This window comes from Phyllostomus discolor, chromosome 8 (genome assembly GCF_004126475.2).
Source record: "Phyllostomus discolor isolate MPI-MPIP mPhyDis1 chromosome 8, mPhyDis1.pri.v3, whole genome shotgun sequence".
NCBI classification, from domain to species: Eukaryota; Metazoa; Chordata; class Mammalia; order Chiroptera; family Phyllostomidae; genus Phyllostomus; species Phyllostomus discolor.
In genome coordinates, this window is record NC_040910.2 from 35,155,640 (window position 1) to 35,177,703 (window position 22,064).

The 22,064-nt window shown below is 41.7% G+C and overlaps 1 protein-coding gene across 3 annotated transcripts in view; it reads left to right on the forward strand.

Moving 5' to 3' along the window:
* The window catches only part of KIF13B (kinesin family member 13B), a 173,542-nt gene that overhangs the window by 125,878 nt on the left and 25,600 nt on the right, over positions 1 to 22,064 (forward strand). For all 3 annotated transcript variants that reach the window (XM_036032025.1, XM_036032027.1, XM_036032026.1), the window contains exons 33-37: positions 3,425 to 3,577; positions 4,341 to 4,418; positions 5,679 to 5,732; positions 13,744 to 13,855; positions 16,782 to 16,915. In XM_036032025.1, the coding sequence (XP_035887918.1) occupies positions 3,425 to 3,577; positions 4,341 to 4,418; positions 5,679 to 5,732; positions 13,744 to 13,855; positions 16,782 to 16,915 (531 nt within the window). The remainder of the gene's footprint in view (positions 1 to 3,424; positions 3,578 to 4,340; positions 4,419 to 5,678; positions 5,733 to 13,743; positions 13,856 to 16,781; positions 16,916 to 22,064) is intronic.

Sequence of the window (22,064 nt, forward strand, 5' to 3'; positions counted from 1 at the left end):
GTTAAGAGTTCTGGTTTTAGTATTTTGTTAAAGAAGAACATTGTTTTGAAAAGCAAACCAACACCTGTTTACACATAAAAGGTAAAGAGTAATAAGAGGTACGAACCTCCAGTTATAAAATAAAGCCACAGGGACGTAATGGACAGCTTAGAGGAAATAGTAATACCATGATGACTTTGCATGGTAGCAGATTGTTACTAGACTTACTGTGATGCTGACATTGTAAGGTGTGTAAGTGTCAGATCGCTATGTTTAACACCTGAAACTAATGTAATATTGTATATCAACTATTCTTTAATAAGCAATATATTTTTTAAAAGACATAAAGTAATATTGTAACCCTGAAAAGGAGGTAATGACGCATAGCAGAGAGATTGAGGCTTTCATTTTGGAATCAAGCAGAAATCTTGTGTGGGTTATTCTGAGCCTAATTTTTTTTATTTATCAGCTGAGGTTAATGATACCTTCTGAACAGGATTAAGGATTAAATGAGACTGTGCATGCAAATTGTTGTGTATATGCCAAACTATAAGTTGTAATTGCTGTTATAATAACTTAGTTATTATTTTATTATTATTTCTCTCATGAACTAAGTGAGATACTCACAAGAATTAAACAAATGGAGCTTTAAAACATCCCAGACAGAAGCATATTGGAGGGCACAGTTTTTACAGCTTCCTAATATGTAACCCCTGATGTAGACAGGCTTATTCCCCCGGGCACTGGCCCCAGTGGTAGTGGAGGCCTTCCCTGCGGGGGTGGGCAGCAGGGAGAGCGGTCCCCCTGCCACGCTCAGGGCTGAAGCGGGGAGGGAGTGAGGAGGTGCAGACGCCTTTCTCAGGAGAGGGCCCTGGGGTGTGACCCTGGGGAGGGGGACACTCCCTCCAGGCCACACCATTCCCGCAGGCCCCCTTCCCTTTGTTGAGGGTTCAGTATTTGTGCATTGGTTTCTGTTGAGTTGTTGAACAATACAGGAAATACATCTTTTAATCCAGAGAGCAGCATTTGGAAGAACAAAAAGATTCCATAGTTTTGGGGCTTTATTTTAGATTTCTTGTATTACGAAACACTGCCATATAGTAACTTTTTTTCCTGGATATTCAAAGTGTTAGACTTACACAGTAAATATTAACCGTTAAACTATTTAATTTGGAGCCTGCTGAACAAATGTTAAGTCTGTTTTCGGAGTTAGACTACCTGCAGAATCTTGGGTCTGTAATAGGTTTCTCTTTGTATATTATGTGTTTAACTGGAGACTTGCTGTTTGTTCTCTGCATCTGAATGTTTCTGTGTGTTTCCAGTTGTTTCACATCTTAACTCTCCAAATGGTCTGAACGCAGCTGAGAAACAGCGGCGGCTGTAGTGGGCCACCGTCACCTTTTCCTCTTTGTCTCTGTCCCACTCACTTCTCCCCTCCTGTTCGTGGTTTCCTTACCCTCTTTAAGAGTGCTCTTATACTTCGGGTGATCCGGCTTTAAAGGGAAGAAATGTGGGGGAATCAGCTGAAAGAAAAACATACAACCTCATGTGATTGGGCTGCCTGCTAATAATTAGCTAAGCATCTCAGTCGGCAGGCTTTATTTTCACATTACCCAATCCTATGATACTGCAGAAGCTTGGTGGCAAGAAGGGGCCGTAGGCCAGAGGGCAACAAGAAACACCCTCCCCTCTCTCTTTTTAATTAGCAACAAGGTTGCTTCCATTGCTGGTGGGAGTATAGAATGATACCCCACGGCCCAATAATTCCTCTTCCGCGCACTTACCCGAGAGAAGGAAAGCATGTGTCCGTACAAACTTGCATAAGAGCATTTGTAGCAGCTGATTCAGAATAACCTGAAACTGGGACAACCCAAGCGCCCATCCACAGATGAATGGGAAATAAACTGTGGTACCTCCACACTGTGGAATCTTGCCCAGCTATGCAAAGAAATGAAATGCATGAATGAGTCACAGAGTCACGACGCTGAGTTAGAGAAGCTAGACACAAAACAGTATGATTCCATTGGAAACTTTAAACAGGTGGAACTCTTAACGTCTGCGGTCCAAGAAATTATTGTGTCTTGAGGAAGGCTAGGGATTGACAGTGAAGCTCATAAATGAACTTCCTGAGGCAAATGGAATGTTTTATATCCCGATAGGTGTGTAGGTAGCATGGAGATAGATGCATTTCTTGAAACTCGGGTTCCCCTTTCTTAGGAAATCAGGATAATGTCTGTTGCCTTCGGACACCAAAAAGTGTTGTGTTAAGTGGTTAAAAAAATATGCACTCTATCTAGTCTTGCCTCTTTTGCTAATTACCTGGCCTTCCTCTTTCCTCATCTACAAAAGGAAGGTGATTTCTTCTTTTTCAGGTTATTAAAAGGCTCAGATACATTACTATAGGAGTCAAAAGTTTTGCCATCTTCCAAATTCTTCCTTATTTTCATTTTCTCTGTTCTAATGTTCATTTACATTTTTAAAAATATTTTTGAAGTTAGAATGTGTCTTATAATTGATGATATCTTAAAATCTTTTGGCAGAATTTTTTTCTCCTTAGAAGTATATAAATGATGTTTTTTCCCCTTAAAGTTGATGACATCTTAAGTTGCAATGACATATGGATATATATTGTGTAGTTTTTGACATTATTATAACAAATTCACAAGTGAAATATCTGATTTTCCCTGAGCAGAGTGATTTGTTATGACCTAAGTTTGCTTGGCCTGATTAAACACATTAGCACACTCTCCCTCTGACTTGTGAATACCCCGTTTGTACACACGGCCCACCCACGGCAGAGGAGAGGGTTGGGCTCTACCAGAAAGCACAGCGGGCACTGGCCTAGATGCTTCTCCTCTTGGTCGTCTCTGCCACTCCGGCGCTGAGGAGGGACACCCGTGGTGGGGGCTGCCGTGTCTTGGACATGCAGTCTGTAGCAGGCCTCCGAGTGCCCACGTGGGAACCCAGCCTCTTCCCACTCTCATCCTCCATACCCACATAGGCCTCTGCCTGGCGTTTGGGTCCCACTCCTGCTTAGTGGTCACCCCAGCTCCCCATTCTTCTCTCGCGCCCTGTAAGATATGTTCCTGAAGTGTTGTGGTGGTTACATTTCCAGCTAGCCCACCAAATCCTTTCTAACCTGTAATGCCTTTGTTTGCGATGGAAATAAAATATAGAACAGTTTTTGTCCAGAATGTGGTATTTCAGCTATGCTGTTTAACTAGCCTTTCAAGGCAACCTGACCACCATTTATACATGGATTTCTGTGGGAAAATACATTTTGAGCTCCCAAAGCTGACTTTAAAATAGAACTTGGGAATACATCCCATTCATTAGTTCAGTACTCGGTGTGTGTCTATGTGTGTGTTTGCGCAGATCGAGAAGCTTTTATAATGTTTTCTTCTGCAATGTACTCAATTTTAATACACAACCATCCATTCTCCAGGATGCCCAGGGAGTAGAGGAACGAGAAACATTAGCAAGAATGGCAGCTAATGTTGAAAACACGGCTTCTGCTGACTCAGAGGCGTATATTGAGAAATACCTCAGAAGCGTGCTGGCTGTGGAGAACCTCCTCACTTTAGACCGCCTGCGCCAGGTCAGCCAGCGGGGCCCGATCCCGTGTGTGGCTTCCTGCAGCTCACAACACTGTTTCGTGTAAACTCGGGGAACATCTGTTTATGTGGGGCATAGCAATTCAGCTTGACCCTGCCAGTGCAGTCTCTGAAGATACAAAAGCTCCATTTGGAAAGTTGCTTTTTCCTGGACACTAAATGATACCTAGTTACCTTGAAGTAATGGGAGAAAATATTTAACTCTTGCTGGCTAAAGAACTATTTTAAAATTTCTTTCATATGGAGAAGTAATGTTGCTGAAGAAATATGCAGTAATGAGGCACAGTGGGCCCTTCTTTGCTTAGCTGGATGCGCCTGCTGTAGCATTAGAGAAGTTTCTAGAAGTTCTGGGAGAACAAATTCCATCAGTAAACTTAATCTTTAGGGAAACCCTAAACCTCATTTTACCTAGCAACATTAAGACCTTTTATTTTTTAACCAAACACGCTGATGAAGAACAAAAGTGAGTGGTCTAATTTTCATGATCTTTCTCAGGAACTGACTTGTGTCAGCTGGAGGGGGTGTCAGTAGGTGAAGGAGAGAGTGGTCTGGCTCGCCTGTCAGCTGTATAATGCACTTCAGGCAGTGCACGGCGGCTCTGGTGGGCCATCCTCTGGTGCAGGCAGCGCCATCCTCTACAGAACTCGGAAAGTGTATCTGTGGAAGGTAGCTCAGAGCTTGCCTTGGACAGTGTGGCTGTGGGGTGTGTCTCTAACAGGCAGTGTTCCTCTGTTTCCCGACTGACAGGAAGTTGCGGTGAAGGAGCAGCTGACAGGAAAAGGGAAGCTGAGTAGGCGGAGCATCAGCTCCCCCAGCGTGAACAGAGTGAGTACCTGGAGGCCCGTACTGCGCCCTGCTTATGATCTCCCTTCTCTTCTCCCCTTTCCTTGAGGAGCTCTTTGCCATCCTTTAAATCCCATCTTGGGTATCATTTCCTTTCCTGAGCTGATCGGAGTGCCCCTGTTCTCCTCCCTGGAGCACCTGGCGTGCCTTTGTCATGGTCCTCACTAGTGTCTGGGGGAGGGTACTCGTGTGAGTGCCTCTCCAGCATTTCTTGTGTATCCTCATATCCCCAGTATGTAGCTCGGTGACCAGGAGTTCCGTCTTTGCTGAACTAGAGCAAAACCGGCCAAGAGCCGAGGGCAAGCCATTTGAATTTTCTGGGCTTAATTATATTTAAATTGAGGAGAAGCCTGGGCTAGGTTACAAGCTCACTTGCTTACAGGATAGTATAAATGGGTAAAAAAGTTAGGTTTGTCTTAAGCTTATTGCTGTTTTTCAAAACATAAATGTATAATTTATGTGCATATTAAGCATACAAATAATTCTTCACAAAGAAGTATGCGGTGACCCTGTGATTTGTCTCTCCTTCTCTTACTTTCGATAAAGATACGGATCTGAGGAGCATTCTGCCTTTGTCTGAACCTCACACCAAGAAAAACCACAGTGCAAGCATTGTGATGAAAGGCAGCTGACCCTCAGCCTTAGCGTTTGAGAGACGGTAGTGACAGGGGGCCCCTGAGTGACTGAATGGTCTCTGACTGAAAGACTGGGAGTGTTCTCAGAGATTAAGAAATATCACTGTAATTCAGCATTAATATCTTCTCATTCCGTCAGAAAAGGATATATTAAAGTGGACTGATATATGCAGAGATTTGGTATTAGAATCTCCTGTGGTTTAAAAGAAATGGTTTGTTTGTATACATTTGCTGTGAATACCCAGGAAACAGACTCAAAGATCAGGATAGGGTGAGATAACCAGTAACCTGGTATCTTCTAAATGGGAAGGGTAAGCAAATGAATGATTTGTTACTTAGGCCCAGTTGGTCAGTGGACACTGGATATCTGATCTTGTACAAGCCCCCATCATAAAACTGTTGATAACCAGTTCAGTTAAAAAAGCACGTGCCTCACAATGTGGCAGAGGCCACGAGTCTGAGTTTGCCCCGTTGGCCGTGACAGCCTCCATGCTGCCGTCCACCCATAACATCCTCCTGATGCGGTTTTCCAGGTCCTGATTTCCAGGACCACAGGTCTGCGTGCCTTCACACAGCCAGGACTAATCGCCCTTTATTTCTTCCTCAGCTGTCTGGCAGCCGACAAGACCTCGTTCCGACCTGCAGCCTAGGCAGCAACAAGGTACGTGCTCTGAGCCACCCTCCGTCAGTCTCAGACCTCTTTCCCAAGGTCACACCCTCGCCCTGTCGTCCAGAGGCTCTCCTACCCTGCCGTGCACGGGAGGCCTGGTAGAGTGTGTTCACAGGTCATTTCTTTTTATCTGACAGTCAGAATATGAGTTAACAGACCTTCTTGTTACTCTAAATTCATAGGGGTTAAACCGGTTAGTAAGTTCATATTTCTGTTTAAAATACTCTTCTGTTTGTGTCAGAAAAGGAACTTCAAATCAGGTTCTTAATAGTAAAATATTGATATAATGATGGAAAATGTATGAGAAATAAGAAAAGTATACCTGAAAGTTAGTATTTTTTTTTGTTAGAAGAAAGAAAGTTAAGAGAACAGAAAATCTGTTAGCTGGAATTTATTTACTTGTTAAAATAGCTTTCCCCAATTTAACAGAGTTTTAAGCATAGATAAATCATTATCATTTACTTAAAGGGATATCTTGAAATTGTCATAACTAAATGTCACGTTACGGTTTTTTTGTCCGATATCTTTTGAAGGCCCTAGTCAGATGTTGGTCCTCTCAAATGTCAGTAGCATGCTCTGTATTTGATACCTTAATCCTTGAGGAGGTTAAAAGTGAATGGTGTTATATAAAATAGTCTGATATCAGACAGTGATTTCAAAATATAATTAAAAAAAAGAAAAATTCTTACCAGTTTTGTGGTTAACATTTGAATGTTTGCTTTGAAACATTTAGCATTCCTATATTATGCTATATCACAAACTTTTCAGACATAATTATTCAAAGGATGGATATAGAATGAAAATAAAAATATGATATGTATGTGTAAAATCTTTCAGAGATAAACTAGATGGCATTTTTTTAAAGTTTCTTGAAAATTGTGGCCAAAATGTCTTCACCTTTTCTATTTTCCTTTCGTTTCCTTATGTGTAAATGAAGAAGATAGTAGCATCTACTTGAAAGAAAATCACTGTGCTTCACTGACACCAGACAAATAGAATAAAGGAACATGGATGCTGCGATAGGAACCCGACTAGGTAGAGTAGGGACCCAGGGAGGGGGGGGGAAGTGAGGGGTCAAGAGAGGGCAGAGAGGAGACAACTCCTGTGAGTTTCACGTGGAAAAGATGACAAGCCCCCCACCCCCCAGGCAGGGCAGGACTCGGAGCAGCAGCGTGAACGCTGCCCAGAGGGGTGAACACGCTTGCCATGTGGGTGACAGTACATGCAGCGTGAGTCAAGCAGAGGGCGTGCGGTGGGGTGGGACGCAGAGAAAAGGGGCCTTACTGTAAGTTCTGGCGTGAGGTGCCAAGGTGCAGAGGAGGAGTCGGGAGCCACTGATGCAGGAACAGGGCAGTAACGTGCTCACGCTGGAATTGGAAAGGCGGCTTTTACCAGTTCACCTAAACCCCACTTGTGTTCCTGGTTATGATCTGTAAAATTACATTAGAATAATGTAGGCAGTACAAATTTATGCCGTTATCAGTGCAAAGGTGTGCAAAAAATTTTAATTGGAGGGTGGCGAGATAAGGTAAAGGAGGAGATTCAGCAGTGGGGAGGGGAAAGAGAGATTGACAGTAAATAAGGAGATAGACTCTCCAGAATTCTGTGGGCATGAAGAAGGAAGTCGAGCAAGGGAGGAGACGAGGGTGACATCTGGGCTTCTGGGCGACTCTGCAGAGATGAACTGTGGGAGAGACAGGCTTGGGGAATAAAACGATTTAGTTCAGTTTTTGGCATTAAGGTGCCTGTTCTGGTTCAGGCATCTGGAAGCCTGAAGTGAGGACAGGTTTGGGAGCTCAGGGCAAGTTGAACTAGTGGGAGGGATTCTGTCCCAAGGGAGAAGCTATGACGGCAAGGGCAGGAGCAGAAGCCGGCCAGAGCGACTGACTGGAGTCCTCCCAGAGGGAGGAAGACCCAGGAGGCGGAGTGGCTTGGAAACGGGGAAAAAGGCTTTAAGGACTCCGTCCAGATTCTTTAGAGACTGTAACACGACTGGAAAGACTATTTTGATGTGATAGTTAAGAGTTTTCGGAGCCCTTTCCCTGGGCAGTTTCTGTGAAGGACTGGGGAGAAGTTAGCGGGACATGTGATTTAAATAATGCAACATGACACATTTTTGTTCCTCTGCCAGGACTTCACGTGTCTGAGCCATCTTGATGTCTCCTTTCTTGGCGTGCCTGGGGAGTTGAGCAAAGACGAGGGAGGTCTGACTTCCTTCCTTCCTCTCAGACTTTCCTCGTGTCATCATTTCCCCACTCCATTGCAGTGTGCAGTTTAAGTTGTCATGCACTTCAGAAGAATTAAATACCCTTTCCTTCCCAGTTTGTGGTCTTTCTCAAACTCGGCCTCTCCTGGCTCTCCCCAAGCACAGCAGTCCCACCCTCTGACAAACACTGGAGGTCGTCAGGGAGGGCGGAGGGGCCAGCTCAGCCGTGGGCCTCTCATTGTGTCTTCCTTTGAACTCCTGGCAGCCACGAGCCCTGAACGGTTTCCTCCTGTAGCTGGGCTTCGGTCAGCATCGTCACGTCCCGTGGGCATCGCTTGCCTTCTCGCCTGTCTCCAGATCTGCAGGGTGAATGAATGTTCACATAAAATTAGAGAGACCTTTTGCTTTTCGCTAGGGGAAAGGCAGAGGCAAACTGTTCTGAGACAGCTTTTTATGGGCAGGCCTGCGTAATAAGTAGGGAGACATACATGTGATGAAGCGTTGTGACTGTGATGTTAGAGAACAAAGTGAGAGGAATACAAAGCCATGAAGTTTCGGTTTTGGGCTCACGTCAGTGGGGAGTACAGAGCGGCTCCCTCGTTTGCAGGTGAGGGGCCCCTCAGTAGTTCTGCCATCCAAAGCAGAGCATCTTAAAAGATTTCCAATGGAAATAAATATTCTTTTTTTAAAGATTTTATTTATTTATTTTTAGAAAGGGAAGGGAGGGAGAAAGAGAGAGAGAGAAACATCACTGTGTGGTTGCTGGGGGCCGTGGCCTGTAACCCAGGCATGTGCCCTGACTGGGGATCGAACCTGCGATGCTTTGGTCCACAGCCCGCACTCAATCCACTGAGCTATGCCAGCCAGGGCCGAAATAAATATTCTTAAAATTTTATTTTCTTACTAGTGAGAAAAGAACCTCTCCCCACCCCACCACCATTCATAGCAAAGAACAGAGTTCTCCCTGTGGCCTTTATATGAAACAATGAACAACATCTTCAAATATGGCATTTCCTTGAGTTCAAAGTTTGTTATTAACGCTACCCATAATAAAGTTCCTCAGGATTGGGTAGGGTTTGAACTAATAGACATACACATTATCCAAATACTATTAAATCCCTTTACATAGCAGCAGTGCTTATATACAGGTGAACTGGCCTGCATACAAGGGTGTCCACTGTAACATGGTTTTTCATTGCAGACGATTAGAAACAAGCTAAATGTCCCTTGGTTTAGTCCACTTAAATACATGTTATCTGTGCCTGGGTGTGCATACACATGCACAACTAAATAAATGGGATGCCATGCAGCTGTAAAAATAATTAGCAACCCCTCCAGGTACCAATGTGGAAATTTAGTATATAAAGTTAGTATATCACCAGGATACACTAAGGCTTTAGTCAGCTGGGGGTTTTTTGTACAAAAGTACATAATGTTAAAGAGAGTTGAGTCAGAAATATAATTTTACCCTGGACTTGATGATGCTTAAAATGCTAGAAAACTTGTTTTGAAGTAATTGAAAATTATAATTACATCAGTTACATCTACCTTGCAAACTTGCATACCCTTTTTTCTGGGTTCTTTGTTTACATTAATCTATGTGTTCTTCCCCCGATCTTGTCGGACGCCATCAGAACTACACAGGAAGAATTTGATGTGCGGTGTCTTCCCCGGGTGGGATCGGACCATTTAGGTTCGCTGAAATGATGTGTCAAAGCAGGAATGGCCACAGAGTAGTTCAGGTCTCCCTTTCTCTCCTGATTTTCAGTTTTAATATAACGGCAAAGATGAATCATTTGGAAGCAGAGCAACACTAGGAGGTGCTTTGGGGGTGGGAGCAGGGAGGCTGATAGGGCCGGGGAGGTGAGAGGAGGTCGTGGGGGTCCTGAGAACAGCCGCAGTCTGACCTGGAGCACTTTGGTTCTGGCTGGTTAGGTCTTGTGTTCTCTTCTTTACTGATGCTTGACACATATTACAGTTCCAGTAGTTTCATTGAGCGCCATCAACATTTAATTTTATTAACTACTCCCAGCTTTTAAGTTCATCTCGGGGCCTACAAGAAATCATTCTTAATAAGCTTTTCAGTTAAAAATATAAAATACCCATAATTGCAGTGATGTTGCTGTTTACTGTTACTGGATATTTCATCATGATTGTTAAGGCAGTTGTTTTATAGATCAAAGGAAAATTTTGCAAACTTTAAAAAAAATGTTTTATTTACTTTTATTTTTAGAGAGAGGGGAAAGAAAGGAGAAAGAGAGGGAGAGGAACTTTAATGTGCAAGAGAAACATCAATCGGTAATCTCTCGCATGTCCCCAACTGGGGACCTGACCTGCAACCCAGGCATGTGCCCTGACCAGGAATTGAACCAGTGGCCTTTTGGTCTGCAGGCTGGCACTCAATCCACTGAGCTACACAAGCCAGAGAAGCAGCAAACGTTTTATGACCAGTCTACCAGGATGGGCTCATATTTAGGTGCAGAGCTGATTTCAGCAGATTGTTTTTTCATCTAAAAATTTTGCTGTGTGTTGAAACCTTTTGCAATTCATGGAACACTGACAACATTGAAATATTGGTATTTCTAAAGCCAGTTTAGATGGAATTATGTTTTTTTTAATAAATTAGTAAGATAGTATATCAGAAGATAGTGACGCCATCTTCTGATTGGAGTTTTTGATGCAATTAAAAGCAGCCAGAAGCTTGGATGAGTATCTGTCTGGTTAACAAAACTGAACTGTGTGTTTTGCACACATTATCTTCCTGAGAACTGCCTCAGTGAGTTAGGTAATTGGTAAAGGCTGATGCCAAATGTGAACATTTATTTAGTCACATTAGAAGCCACCTTTGGATCTGGAATGTCACTTCTCTTTATTACATCTTTGTTATTTTTCCGATGAAAAACAGACGTCTTTACAGAAAACCCTCAGGATCTCTGTCAGAAGAGCCATAATAGGCTGAGGGCATGTAGGGGCCAAACCGCATTCTCAAGCCAGCTGAGAGACTCCTGGGTTTCTCCTTGTTCAGTTTTGCCTTTCAGCACTGTGCTTGTTACAAATAACGGCTGTCTCGAAGAGGGTTTTATTTCCTGGATTCAGCCTGGGAGCACAAATAATCCCTAAAACTTGTGACGCTAATGTGGGAATTCAAAACAAGGCCAGAGTTTTTCTTTCTTGTCCCCTCATCTAGGCTGATTCTGAAGTTTGATAGACAGGCAGAATGTTAGAAACAGATCACGGATTTATCTTTTTAGATTCAAAGTGGTGGGGTATAGATTAGTGTGGTATAAGATAAAAAACAACAACAACAAAAAACAAATCACCAAACTCTTTTACTTTGAGAACTGAGTTCATAAGAGAGCAGAACAGTCCAGTGGTCCATTGTCTGGCCAGGTGCTTTTTACTTGTTGTCCTGAGTTCATCTCCCTCTGAAGCAGCTTTAACTGAGATGCTTCCATCCCCACCCCATCCCCAGCGTGTCAGTAAAGGGAGAATTACTCTAGAACATCAAGCATGTATAATTTATTGGAAAGACACAAATGCTTTGTCCCCAGGGGGCAGTGTGTATAGCTAGCCCCTGAACCACGGGTTTCATTTCTGGCGAGCGGGTGGGACGTGTACTGCAGGGGAGACAGAATGGAGCGAATGATGCCAGTGGAGTGCTTCTCCAGAGGTCTGCCCGCGTCCGAGAGGAGGGAGGAGCATGTACCTGGTTTTTCATCCAAATTTGTTGTCCCCTCGGAAGCAGAGCTCCATCTATCCCAGAGTGATTGGAGACGATCTGTGTCCTTGTGTCTGGTTGGCGAGACCTGGGAACAGCTAGCATTCGAGATTGCTCAAGGTTAAGATGACAGTTAAGGTAGACGGATGAAGTGAAATGTGTCTCTGTTTTTCATTATCCGATAGGGCTAGCAATATGGCTAAGGCGGTATTAATTAAGGTACTGTGTGCATCCTTTCAAATGTTCTCACTTGAGATATTTGGATATATGAGACAGTGAGAGCTGTTGCTTTCATTCTGCTTTGGGAGTAGCATTGTGTGTGGGAATGTCAACTGGGAAAAATTACTAGGGAAGCTAGCAGCGCCCCAAGAGCACTTGGGGGCGAGGTAACACCTACATTATTTGTCATTGGACTATTATACACCAAACAGCCAAGGTGCTGACTCCAAATCAGCTACTTAGTTTTCCTAAGGGGCAGAATACCACTCTGTCAGCTGCCAAAGAAGGCAGAAAAATCTAAAATCTGAAAATAAATTTATTCTCAAATTAAGTTGTCTTCAGAACAACCTTGCATGAGCTTAACACTGTAAGTAAGGCATGAGGCTTCTCCTCTGCAAAGCTCCAAAGAGATTGACCTTAGTGTTCAGCCACCTGACTGTAACATTCCGGAATACACAGAGCTGTAGTTTCCCAGACGGATAATTAAATGTAAATGCAAAAAACATTAATGAAGCATTAACGTATGTAAATCATTGTGTGATTCATAGTAAAGCAGTTGCTCCTGCCGTGAAGTATTTCAGAAGTCATGGCTTTCCGAGTCGTCCCTTCATGTCTGTTTTGTTTCCTTGCTTCCTGATGCTAGGCATCTTACCATTTTTTAAAATATCAAGTGCTGAGAGTGTTCCTAAGGAAAAGTGTTCTCCAAGGTAAACAGAATCCAGATCACTTAGGGATTATTGATTTTATGATCAGTACTTACGATGCTGCTAAAAGCAGATAGGTTTCCAATACATATCTGAACCCTAAGAGATCTTTTCCACCTCCATCCATCTTCAGGAGCAGCGGGGAACAGGCTTTGCAGGCGATTACTAATGAAAACTCGGGTGGTCGTTAGGGTTGCTCATCTGTGAAACACTGGCCTAAATTAATATAAAATACCTTTATTTAACTCCAGTGGAATAGAAGTCAGAGTGATTATCAGAGGATCACAGGGAACTTAAAACGTTTAAAAGATTTGCATCTCATCTCCATTGCTGGGGTGTTTTTGTTCCTGTGACATTTGGTTGGGGTTTACCTCTTTCCCTAGATGAGACTGATATTAACAGTGCTTTGATGATATCACCATTTTTATGCCTCACCACAAGTATCAGAATTGTAAATGAATCCACTGCCTGGCAGGCATTGTTCTGGTGTTATGCAACAAAATCTCTGTAATGAGCATTTATAAAATAAGTTGAGAGTACAATAGAACTTGTTAATTCAGAGACTTCCATTATTCGGATTTTGTGATTACTTGATTTGGGCTTTCCTGGAACTTATCTTTAATGTCTACTTAAAATGAGAAGCGTGGTAATGCACTATTGGAGATTTTTTACTTCTGTGAATGATATGTGCATGGGTGGAAAGAGACGCACCTGGAAAAGAGAGACACCCACCACCGCTCGAGTTGTCGCTGGGTATCAGGAGGAACCTGCGATGGAAAAGGGCACCTTGAGGCAGAAGAGCAGGAGGCAGAACGTAGGGAGGATTTCAGAAGGAGTGTGTTGATACGTGCATGTTTTGTGGGAAGCAACGCGGTGCAGTTGGAGGAATGTTAGGAGGGAACTGAGGAGACTGTATGTGGTAAACTGGAGGGGAATCCAGGTGTGAGGTGTCACTATTATTAGGGAAATTAATACTTTAAAGAAGATGTAGTGTACAAGAGGAGAAGTACTTATGTAATCAAATTGATCATGTCCTCTCAAAGGAATAAAGCTTTAGTAATGTATAACAGGTTTTTTTTCTTAAATATCTTCAGATTTTTTTTGTTGTTAAATGATTGATTTGAATTGAAATTTCCAATTTTGTCCTTTTAATAGGGCCGGTGGGAGAGTCAACAGGATGTATCGCAGATCGTGGTTTCCAGGGGAGCAGCTCCAGTGGCCCCAGCCCTCCCTGGTGGTCCCCAAAATAACCATTCTCCTGACCCAGGTAAGTCCCGTTTTTACTTGTCAGTCACTGTCATGAAATTTGAACAGCTTTCAGGAATAGTTTAAATCAGGACGTCCTATCAGGTAACCACCGTCATACCAGTTCATGCCCATCTGGGATTTCCCCTTTACCTCTACAGGTTAAATTACATTGAGTTTTGAAAGTTGAGCTTGGCTTGCATTCCGGTGACAAATGCCCTTGAGTGTGACGTGTTATCCTTTACACCTACATTTCCTTTTGCTAGCCTTTTAGGGGTCTTTGTGCATGTGACTGCAGTGAATGTCTGTCGGTACTTCTCTCATAATAACAGTGTCCTTGGTAGCTTTAGTGGCCTGATTCTGTTGGCCTCATAAAGCGACTTGGGAAATATTTTCTCATTTTTTTTTCTGAAAGGTTTTGTAAGTGTGGTGTTACTCCTTCCCTAACTGTTGGACAAGATTCACCAAGGACATTCTCTGGGCCTGAAATTTTCTCTGTGGGAAGATTTGAAATTATAACTTCGCTTTCTTTAATATAGGGTTGCTTAATTTTTTGTCGTTTCCTTCTGAGTCCATTTTCGTAAGTTGCATTTTTCAAGGATTTTCCTATTTCATCTAAATTATTAAATTTATGTTAATAAATGTTTCAGTGTTCCCTTGTTGCCCCTTTAATACTTGTAAGATCTATGATTTTTTAATTCTCCTATAGATAATTTTTGTTTTCTTTATGTTTTTCTTGAACACTTTGAGATGGGTTTATCAGTGTTCCATAGTCTTCTCACAGAACTAAATTTTGGTTTTATTTTCTGTTTCATTGATTTCTGTTATTTCTTCATTTCACAGATTTTGGCATGCTGTGCTTTCATTATCATATTCAAAATATTTTCTGATTTCCCTCTGATTTATTTTCTGAGCCATGGATGATTGAGCATGCTCATTTATTTTCATATATCAGGGGAGTCTTATTGGTTTCTCATTTAATATCATAATTAGAGAATAAACTCTCTAATATTTCAGCCATTTGAAATTTTTTTAGACTGTTCTATCTTGTGAACATTCTATTTATACTTGAAAAGAATGTCTTCTTCTGTTTCAGGGCATCATGTTCTAGATAGCAATTAGGTCAAAGTGGTTGATAATCTTAAATGTCCATCCTTATTGATTTTTTTCCATTTGTTCTATCAATCACTAAAAGAAGGCATTGAATCTCCAAATATGATTGTGAAAATTGTCCATTTTTGAATCACAGAAATGGAGATCACATGGAGGGTCATCAGTGGGGAGGGGAAGGGGGAGAGGGAAGAATGGGGTAAAGGTACAGGGAATAAGAAGCATAATTGGTAGGTACAAAACAGGCAGGGAGAGGATAAGAATAGCATAGGAAATGGAGAAGCCAAAGAACTTATACGCATGACCCATGGACATAAACTAAGGGGGTAGATTGCTGGAGGGAAGGGGGTACCAGGTGGAGAGGGCAGAGGAGAAAAAAGTGGGACAACTGTAATAAAATATACTTAAAAAAAGAAAATTGTCTGTTTTTCCCTTTTATTATATCAGTTTTTGCATCATGCACTCAGAAACTCTGTTACTAGGCATATATTCATTGAGGATTGTTCTTTTCCCCTGAAGAAGCAACATCTCTCATTATGAAATGTCCCTGTAGATCCCTGGTAGTAGACACTTTGAAATATGTCTTGCTTATTAATACAGCCGCATCAACTTTCCCTTGCTTGTTGTTTGCATGGGTGTATCTTTTTCTCAGGTTTTAAAATTTTAGCCTGTATTTGTCTTTAAATTAAAAGTGATTATTTGTAGAGAGTAAATAGTGAGGACTAGCTATTATTTTAAATATGCTCTGACAATTTCTGCCTTTTAATTATTTTACATGTTTAGTTACTTTACATCTAACATTATTGTTACATCTTCCATGTTGCTATTGGTTTCTGTTTGGCCCATTATTTTTCACTGTGACTTCCTTTTCTCTTCCTTTTTAATTGAAAAATGTTTTAGACAGTCATATACTCTAACCACTAAGGTGTACATCTGAAACTAATACAAAATAATAATGAATGTAAACTGTAATTGAAAAATAAAAAAGAAAGAAAGAAACCGCGTGGGGAAAGATGGAGCTTTGTACAGGCCCTTGTAGCTATAAATAAAATAGTTATTCCTTGGAGAAGAAAAGGAAAATACTTTGTAGTGTTTGATTTTATTTCCTCTTTTGGCTTTTGGGTATTCCTATATTTGTTTGTTCACTTATAAGGATACAGTGTTTTGTCATTTATGAGTTGGATTAGATTTTCCTAAAAATTAGTTTTATCCACTAAGGGAAAAGAAATCTTATATCATAAGCAATTATCTGCCCATTTGATCCCAGCCGTTAGTAGTGAAGAGCGGGTAAGAAGGCGGTTGGTTCAGGACCTCTGTTCCTCCCTTCTAAAAACAACTTAAACACTACTCTCTTCCTCAGAGGTCAGTGTCATCATTTTCATGCAGGAAATAGCATGAAACTCTAAAGTTGAATAAGACATAGTCCCTGACTTCGAAGGGTTTAAAGTCCCGATGGCGGAGTGGTGCACGTGTGTGTTGTCGGTTATGTGATTTAAAAATGAAAAGCCCCGTTTTATTCCAGGGCAGAAGTTAGTGCTTGAACTAGTTAGTGACAAGGACCGGGGTTGGTTTACCCTCTGCCTACAAACAAGGACACTGGAGATTAGAAAATTTTAGAAGTTACCCCAGTTGCTTCTCCTTAATTGGAAAAGGAGACCCCAACATGTCTGAGGGTAACTATAATAATACTGGGTTTTTAATATTAATTTTTAGAAGATAACCTTTTCAATTTATGTTGTTAGATTTGCTTACAAATGATACTTGTCAAGTTTACAATAAAGAAAATGTCTATGTAATTGTTTTTGCCTTATCTCTTTTCCTTCCAATATTTTTGACAGGACTTAGTAGCCTAGCGGCCTCCTACTTGAATCCAGTGAAATCCTTTGTGCCGCAGATGCCAAAGCTGCTGAAGTCTCTCTTCCCCGTTCGCGATGAGAAGAGGGGCAAACAGCCGCCTCCCCGAGCACACCAGGTAAAGCTCCTCCCCAGAAGCAGCAGCGAACCTTTCCCGTAACAGGTTGCTGGCAGAGGGACGCTCTGGTTGCCCTGGAGCTGGGGGGAGAGTGATGGCAACAATGAGGGGCATTAGAGCTGGGCTCTTGGACCTGGTAAAAGCTTGTGATAATTTCTCTTCCACTCTCTTCAGAGATAACAGAGCTGTTTAAAACTTATTGACACTCTCAATCCTTTTTGCTTTTAAAAAATGCCAAGTGCACTACTAATGTGATTTATGGTAATATCACTTAGAGCAACAATAGTAAAATTTATGAAGTGCACTTAGTGTTGCTTGTGTATTGCCAAACAGAAAATGTAATTCTATTTTTAATTCTTGATTTCATTTCTTATTTCAAGCAATTTCATATCATTACTGTCCTTGCCACTCAACCTCTCTTTCCTCTACTGTGGTTTACCTGTTCTTTCACTTAAAATATTAAAAGTGATCATTTGTCTTATTTCCCCTTTTTCTGTTCTGTGCAACCCAACTCAGCCTTGGGATGAGTTTTAGAGAAAATGTTAAAGGGCTTTCCAAATAATCAGGAAACTGTTCTTCTGAGATGGTGAATGGGAAGCCTGTTGGAAATGCAATTTCTAGACTTATATAGGTGTGAATTCAGCAGAAAATGATAAATGAGGATTTATTTATACTCATTCAAAAACACATACAGTGCAAGTTCAGCTGTTGAAATAGGTCTTTTGACATCAGCTCCTCCACAGTCACTTAAACATTCAAGTTACAGAAATGCAGCTGAGTCCTTGTCTGAGACCTTAACTATTGAAAAGACTTTTCTGAGTTTATGAATGCAGATGCAGGGGCGATGGTGTTAGTTTTGTACGGCTGCTGTGTGGATGTATAATTTTCCAGTCTAGTGTTACGTGAGCATACACATACGTATCCATGCACACATACTGGATGAACAAATTAAACATTGAGATTTTGGAAATGTTTACATTTAGGCATACAACAGGTACTTGACAAATGCCACAATGAATCTGTGACCAAGAGAGCTAAAAGAAATAGCAAGTCCGATACTTAGTGGGGTTGGGATGGGCAAAGATGGTTTTTCCAGATGTTTGTTATTATAGACACTGTTCTGTTCTAAACTCCCACATCATTATTTTGCGAAGTATGATTCATGGACTGTTTCAGAATTTCCATAGTAACTTGTTTTTAAAGATTTTATTTACTTTTAGAGAGAGAGGAAGGGAGGGAGAAAGAAAGGGAGAGAAACATGCATTTCTCACGCCCCCAGCTGGGGACCTGCCCCCCAACCCAGTCATGTGCTCTGACTGGGAATCAAACCAGTGATCCTTTGGTTCGCCGGCCAGTGCTCAATCCACTGAGCCACACCGGCCAGGGCTCCATGGTAACTTTCTTAAAAAAGGTAACTAAAAAGATAGCCTGATCTCAACCCATACTTTACCTGGGGTGCCTCATAACTGCCCTTACAAGCAGCCAAGGTGATTCATATTCACTTTAAAGTTTGATAACTACCATTTTTGTATTGCTATTTGGTGAAGATAGAGTTATATACATTAAAGGAATTTGGAATGGCATTAGAAGTCATTGCATTAGTCTACTATAGTTATAATTATTTTTTAAACTATTTTGAGTTTTTTTTCCACTCTGAGTTTTTGGTGTAACAAGTCAGATCACCTGCTACAATAAGTAATTATTTTTATCTTTTGACAATAAGTGGTTGTTTCTTTTCAAAGAACAATAATGTGTTAGAAACATATTAAGAACAATCTAGTGATTGGAGGATAACTAATTTGTAATGACCAATTTAAGAGAGTTAATCTTGCACTATTTTAGAATATGTTAGAGCAGCATTTACTCATTCAGCTTATTGTTTGAGTGCATATGAGCAAAGCTGTTGGGAAAGTGGTCCTCGGGGTTTTATATTGTATAAATAAATGAAAAGATAAATACAAAACTGGACTTAATGAAGATGCCCAGTAGTGGAGCTAAAATATTCCAGCTGGTTTGCGAACCGCCCACTCCACTGAAGGAACTTTTCTTAAGGTCCCCAGGGAGCTACATCTTCTCTGCACTGTCTCTGTCCCCACCTGATGTGACCTCGCAGCAAAAACATTCTCGAGACACTGGCATCTCAAGGTTTTATTCAGCGCCACGGCATGTGCCGGCTCTCCTGCTGACTGCTTGGTCCTTCCTGATTGCCTTTCCAGGCCCGTGTATTCTGGCAGGCCGTAATAGGTGCCCCGGAGCTCTGTCCTGGGCCCTCTTTTTCTTTTTCTTTCTAAACCTAATTCTTTCCTTGGGTAATGTCATTCAGTTCCATGGCTTTGACTGTTTATACACTGACAGTGTTCACATTCCCTCCTCCAGCCCAGACTTCGCCCCTGCACTCTGGCTTTGTGGATCTCCCTGGCCAGTCAGCTTCTTTACTTACATATCAGGCATTCACATTTCACATGTGCAAGTATTACTATTTGTTTCAGCTCACAAGTCTGCCAACTCCCAACACACAGAATACTTACTAAAAGACACGCCCATCTCAGTATGTAGTGTAAATACCCACCTAGTTGTTTACAGCTTACAAACTGTGCGTCCGTAAACATTGCATAGGTACGCTTCCAGTCGTTCCTTCTGACCATGTCCGTTTCCCGTCACTCACCCTGCCACGGCCCTCTCTGGACTATTGCAGCTGCTACCACTTGGTCTGCATACCACTCAGTTACAAACTAGCCAGAGTGACCTTCCAAAGCCTTACATTTCATAGCTTGAAACCTGCCACTGTTTCTCACTGAAACTGAATAAAATCTAAGTTCCTTACTCTGCTTGACAGCGACCTATATGATGTGATCCCCTGATATTTATTTACTCTTACTCCCTTTACTCGCCTCTTTGTTCACCATACTAAGCCATATTTTGTTTGTTTGTTTCTAATCTCAGCAACACATGAAGCTCCTTTTGGTCTTAAGAGTTTTTTCCTTCCACTTGGACTGTGTTTTCCCAAGTTTTTATATGGCTTCTAGGTCTCTTTAGAGTGTTTCACTACTAGAGTGGCCAAGAAAGGCTGCTCTGAGGAAGCATCATTGAGGTTGGAGTGGCCCTGGCAAACCAGACTAAACCAATAGCCTTCACCGCCCACAGCGCACCGTGTTACCCTCCTGTATATTTTCCTGGAGAGTCACTATTGTGTCTCTGTGTTCAGTATCTCCCCTCTGGAATGTAATCCTTGAGGGCAGGGGCATGTCGACAACAAAATATATGTGGGTTGACTGATTGTGACCTGTATATAGATTGTATTGGATAGTTAGCTTGTACCAGGTGTCATACAGTGGTATGGACTATGTTTACAGTTAGAGGTGAGAGTGTCACATCTGAGTGGGAATTTGAGATACAAGACATACTGATGAACTTTCCTAGTCTGATGTGCAGTTCCACTGAAACACCACTCCTAAAACAGGACACTGTGGCTTATCATTTTGGGTTTAGTTGGTCAAAGATGCTTGTGTTCATCTCAGTTCATGACTATCTCTGCTAAAACTCTAAGAGGAATAAATTATAATTTTAAATGACAATATGAAGATAGAGGTTCCATTACTTGGGTCACTTTAAATATGCTTTAAGTTCTTACACCTAAATGGTATTTTTTTATCCTTGGAAATGCAACACTTTAGTGCCAGCGAAATTCAAAATGACAGTGAAAAGAATGGTGTGGTATTGGCTACTTTAGTATTCCCTGTTTTTTTTACTCTAACGGCACCCCATTCACTTGAAAATTGGATTCAAAACCTAAAAGTTGAGGTTCTTACTTTTTTTGATAATCCAGCCCTCCCCTCCTTGTGGAGCCACCACGTCTTCTAGGGGAAACTTGGGCTTATTTCCAATGAGTTTGTGCCTCAGAGTGTCTCTACTGCCAGGAGTCAAAGGGAGTGGAGGAGGAGGTTCTGTGATCTCCTAGGCTCACTCCCGACGTTGCAGTTCTAGGGTGATCGGCTCTGTCTCGTGATGGTGCTTTGTCACTCTGCAGTAGTCTTGCCAGCGCCTCGCTTAAAGCGGGGAGACCAGAAGTGATGTGGTGGCCACTATGCTGGAAAATAGTGCAACTGATATCTTCCTCTTCCCAATAATGTACTTCTACCAAAGCAGCATATGATTACCCATGTTCTCTTTTTTTTAAAGGCAAGCGTTATTATTGAGCCTGGCTGGGTAGTTCAGTTAGTAGCTAAAACGTGTAGGTTTTAGAGTAACATCAAGACAGATCCCAGAAAAATAGAAATCAGTGCATATACCTAAAAATAGAAATTAGAATTTAGATCAATTTTATAGTATAGGAAGGGATAAATATTGATACTAATATTTCATGAGATAATAAATAAGATAATAAATAACACTGTTTAAGATTTATAATGTGAAACAATGCACACAAACCCCCCAAAGTCCCAGAGTGGTTTGAGGATCGACAAACAGGCTGTGTTTGGTAGCACATTCTTACTTCTCCCCTACCCCCCACTTCTCTTTTCATCCAGTTTAAAACCATTTCTCTCTCCATTTCCCACCTAACTATGGTGAAAGCCATCAAAACTTCTTCCTTTTCCTGTTTCTGTCCAAGTTTAGTTTGGACCCTTAAAACTCCTCTGAAATAGTAACAATACTGAAAAACACCAACCCACCTAAATAACCACTACCTGTGGGTTCTCTCTGGCATAATTGAGCACGCTTAGATTACTGTACTTGGTTCTGGATATCTCACTAGTAGAAATACATTGACCAAGTGGAGTGATTTCAGAGAGTAATGTCAGAAATGATTTATGAGGGAAGATTAAAGGAGTTATTTATAGTTGGACCAAACAGTGACTGAGAGAGCTGGCTGTGTAAGCACTCACGGCAGAGCAGCACCGAAGGCGGGGAAGAACCTGGAAGGCTGGCTCCTGAGGCAGAGGCAGGAGAGGCATAGAATGACAGAAGTGAAATTAATGAAGGGAATGGTCCCAACTCTGAATAAACACAATGACTTATAGATAGCAGGGTACTCTCTTTAAAAAAGCATGGGATTTCTGTCACTTCTATTTTTAAAAAATTAGATTTTGAGCATGTAAAAATAGCCCGGTTAAGAACCAAGGAATGGAATAGGTCCTGTTTCACTTATTCC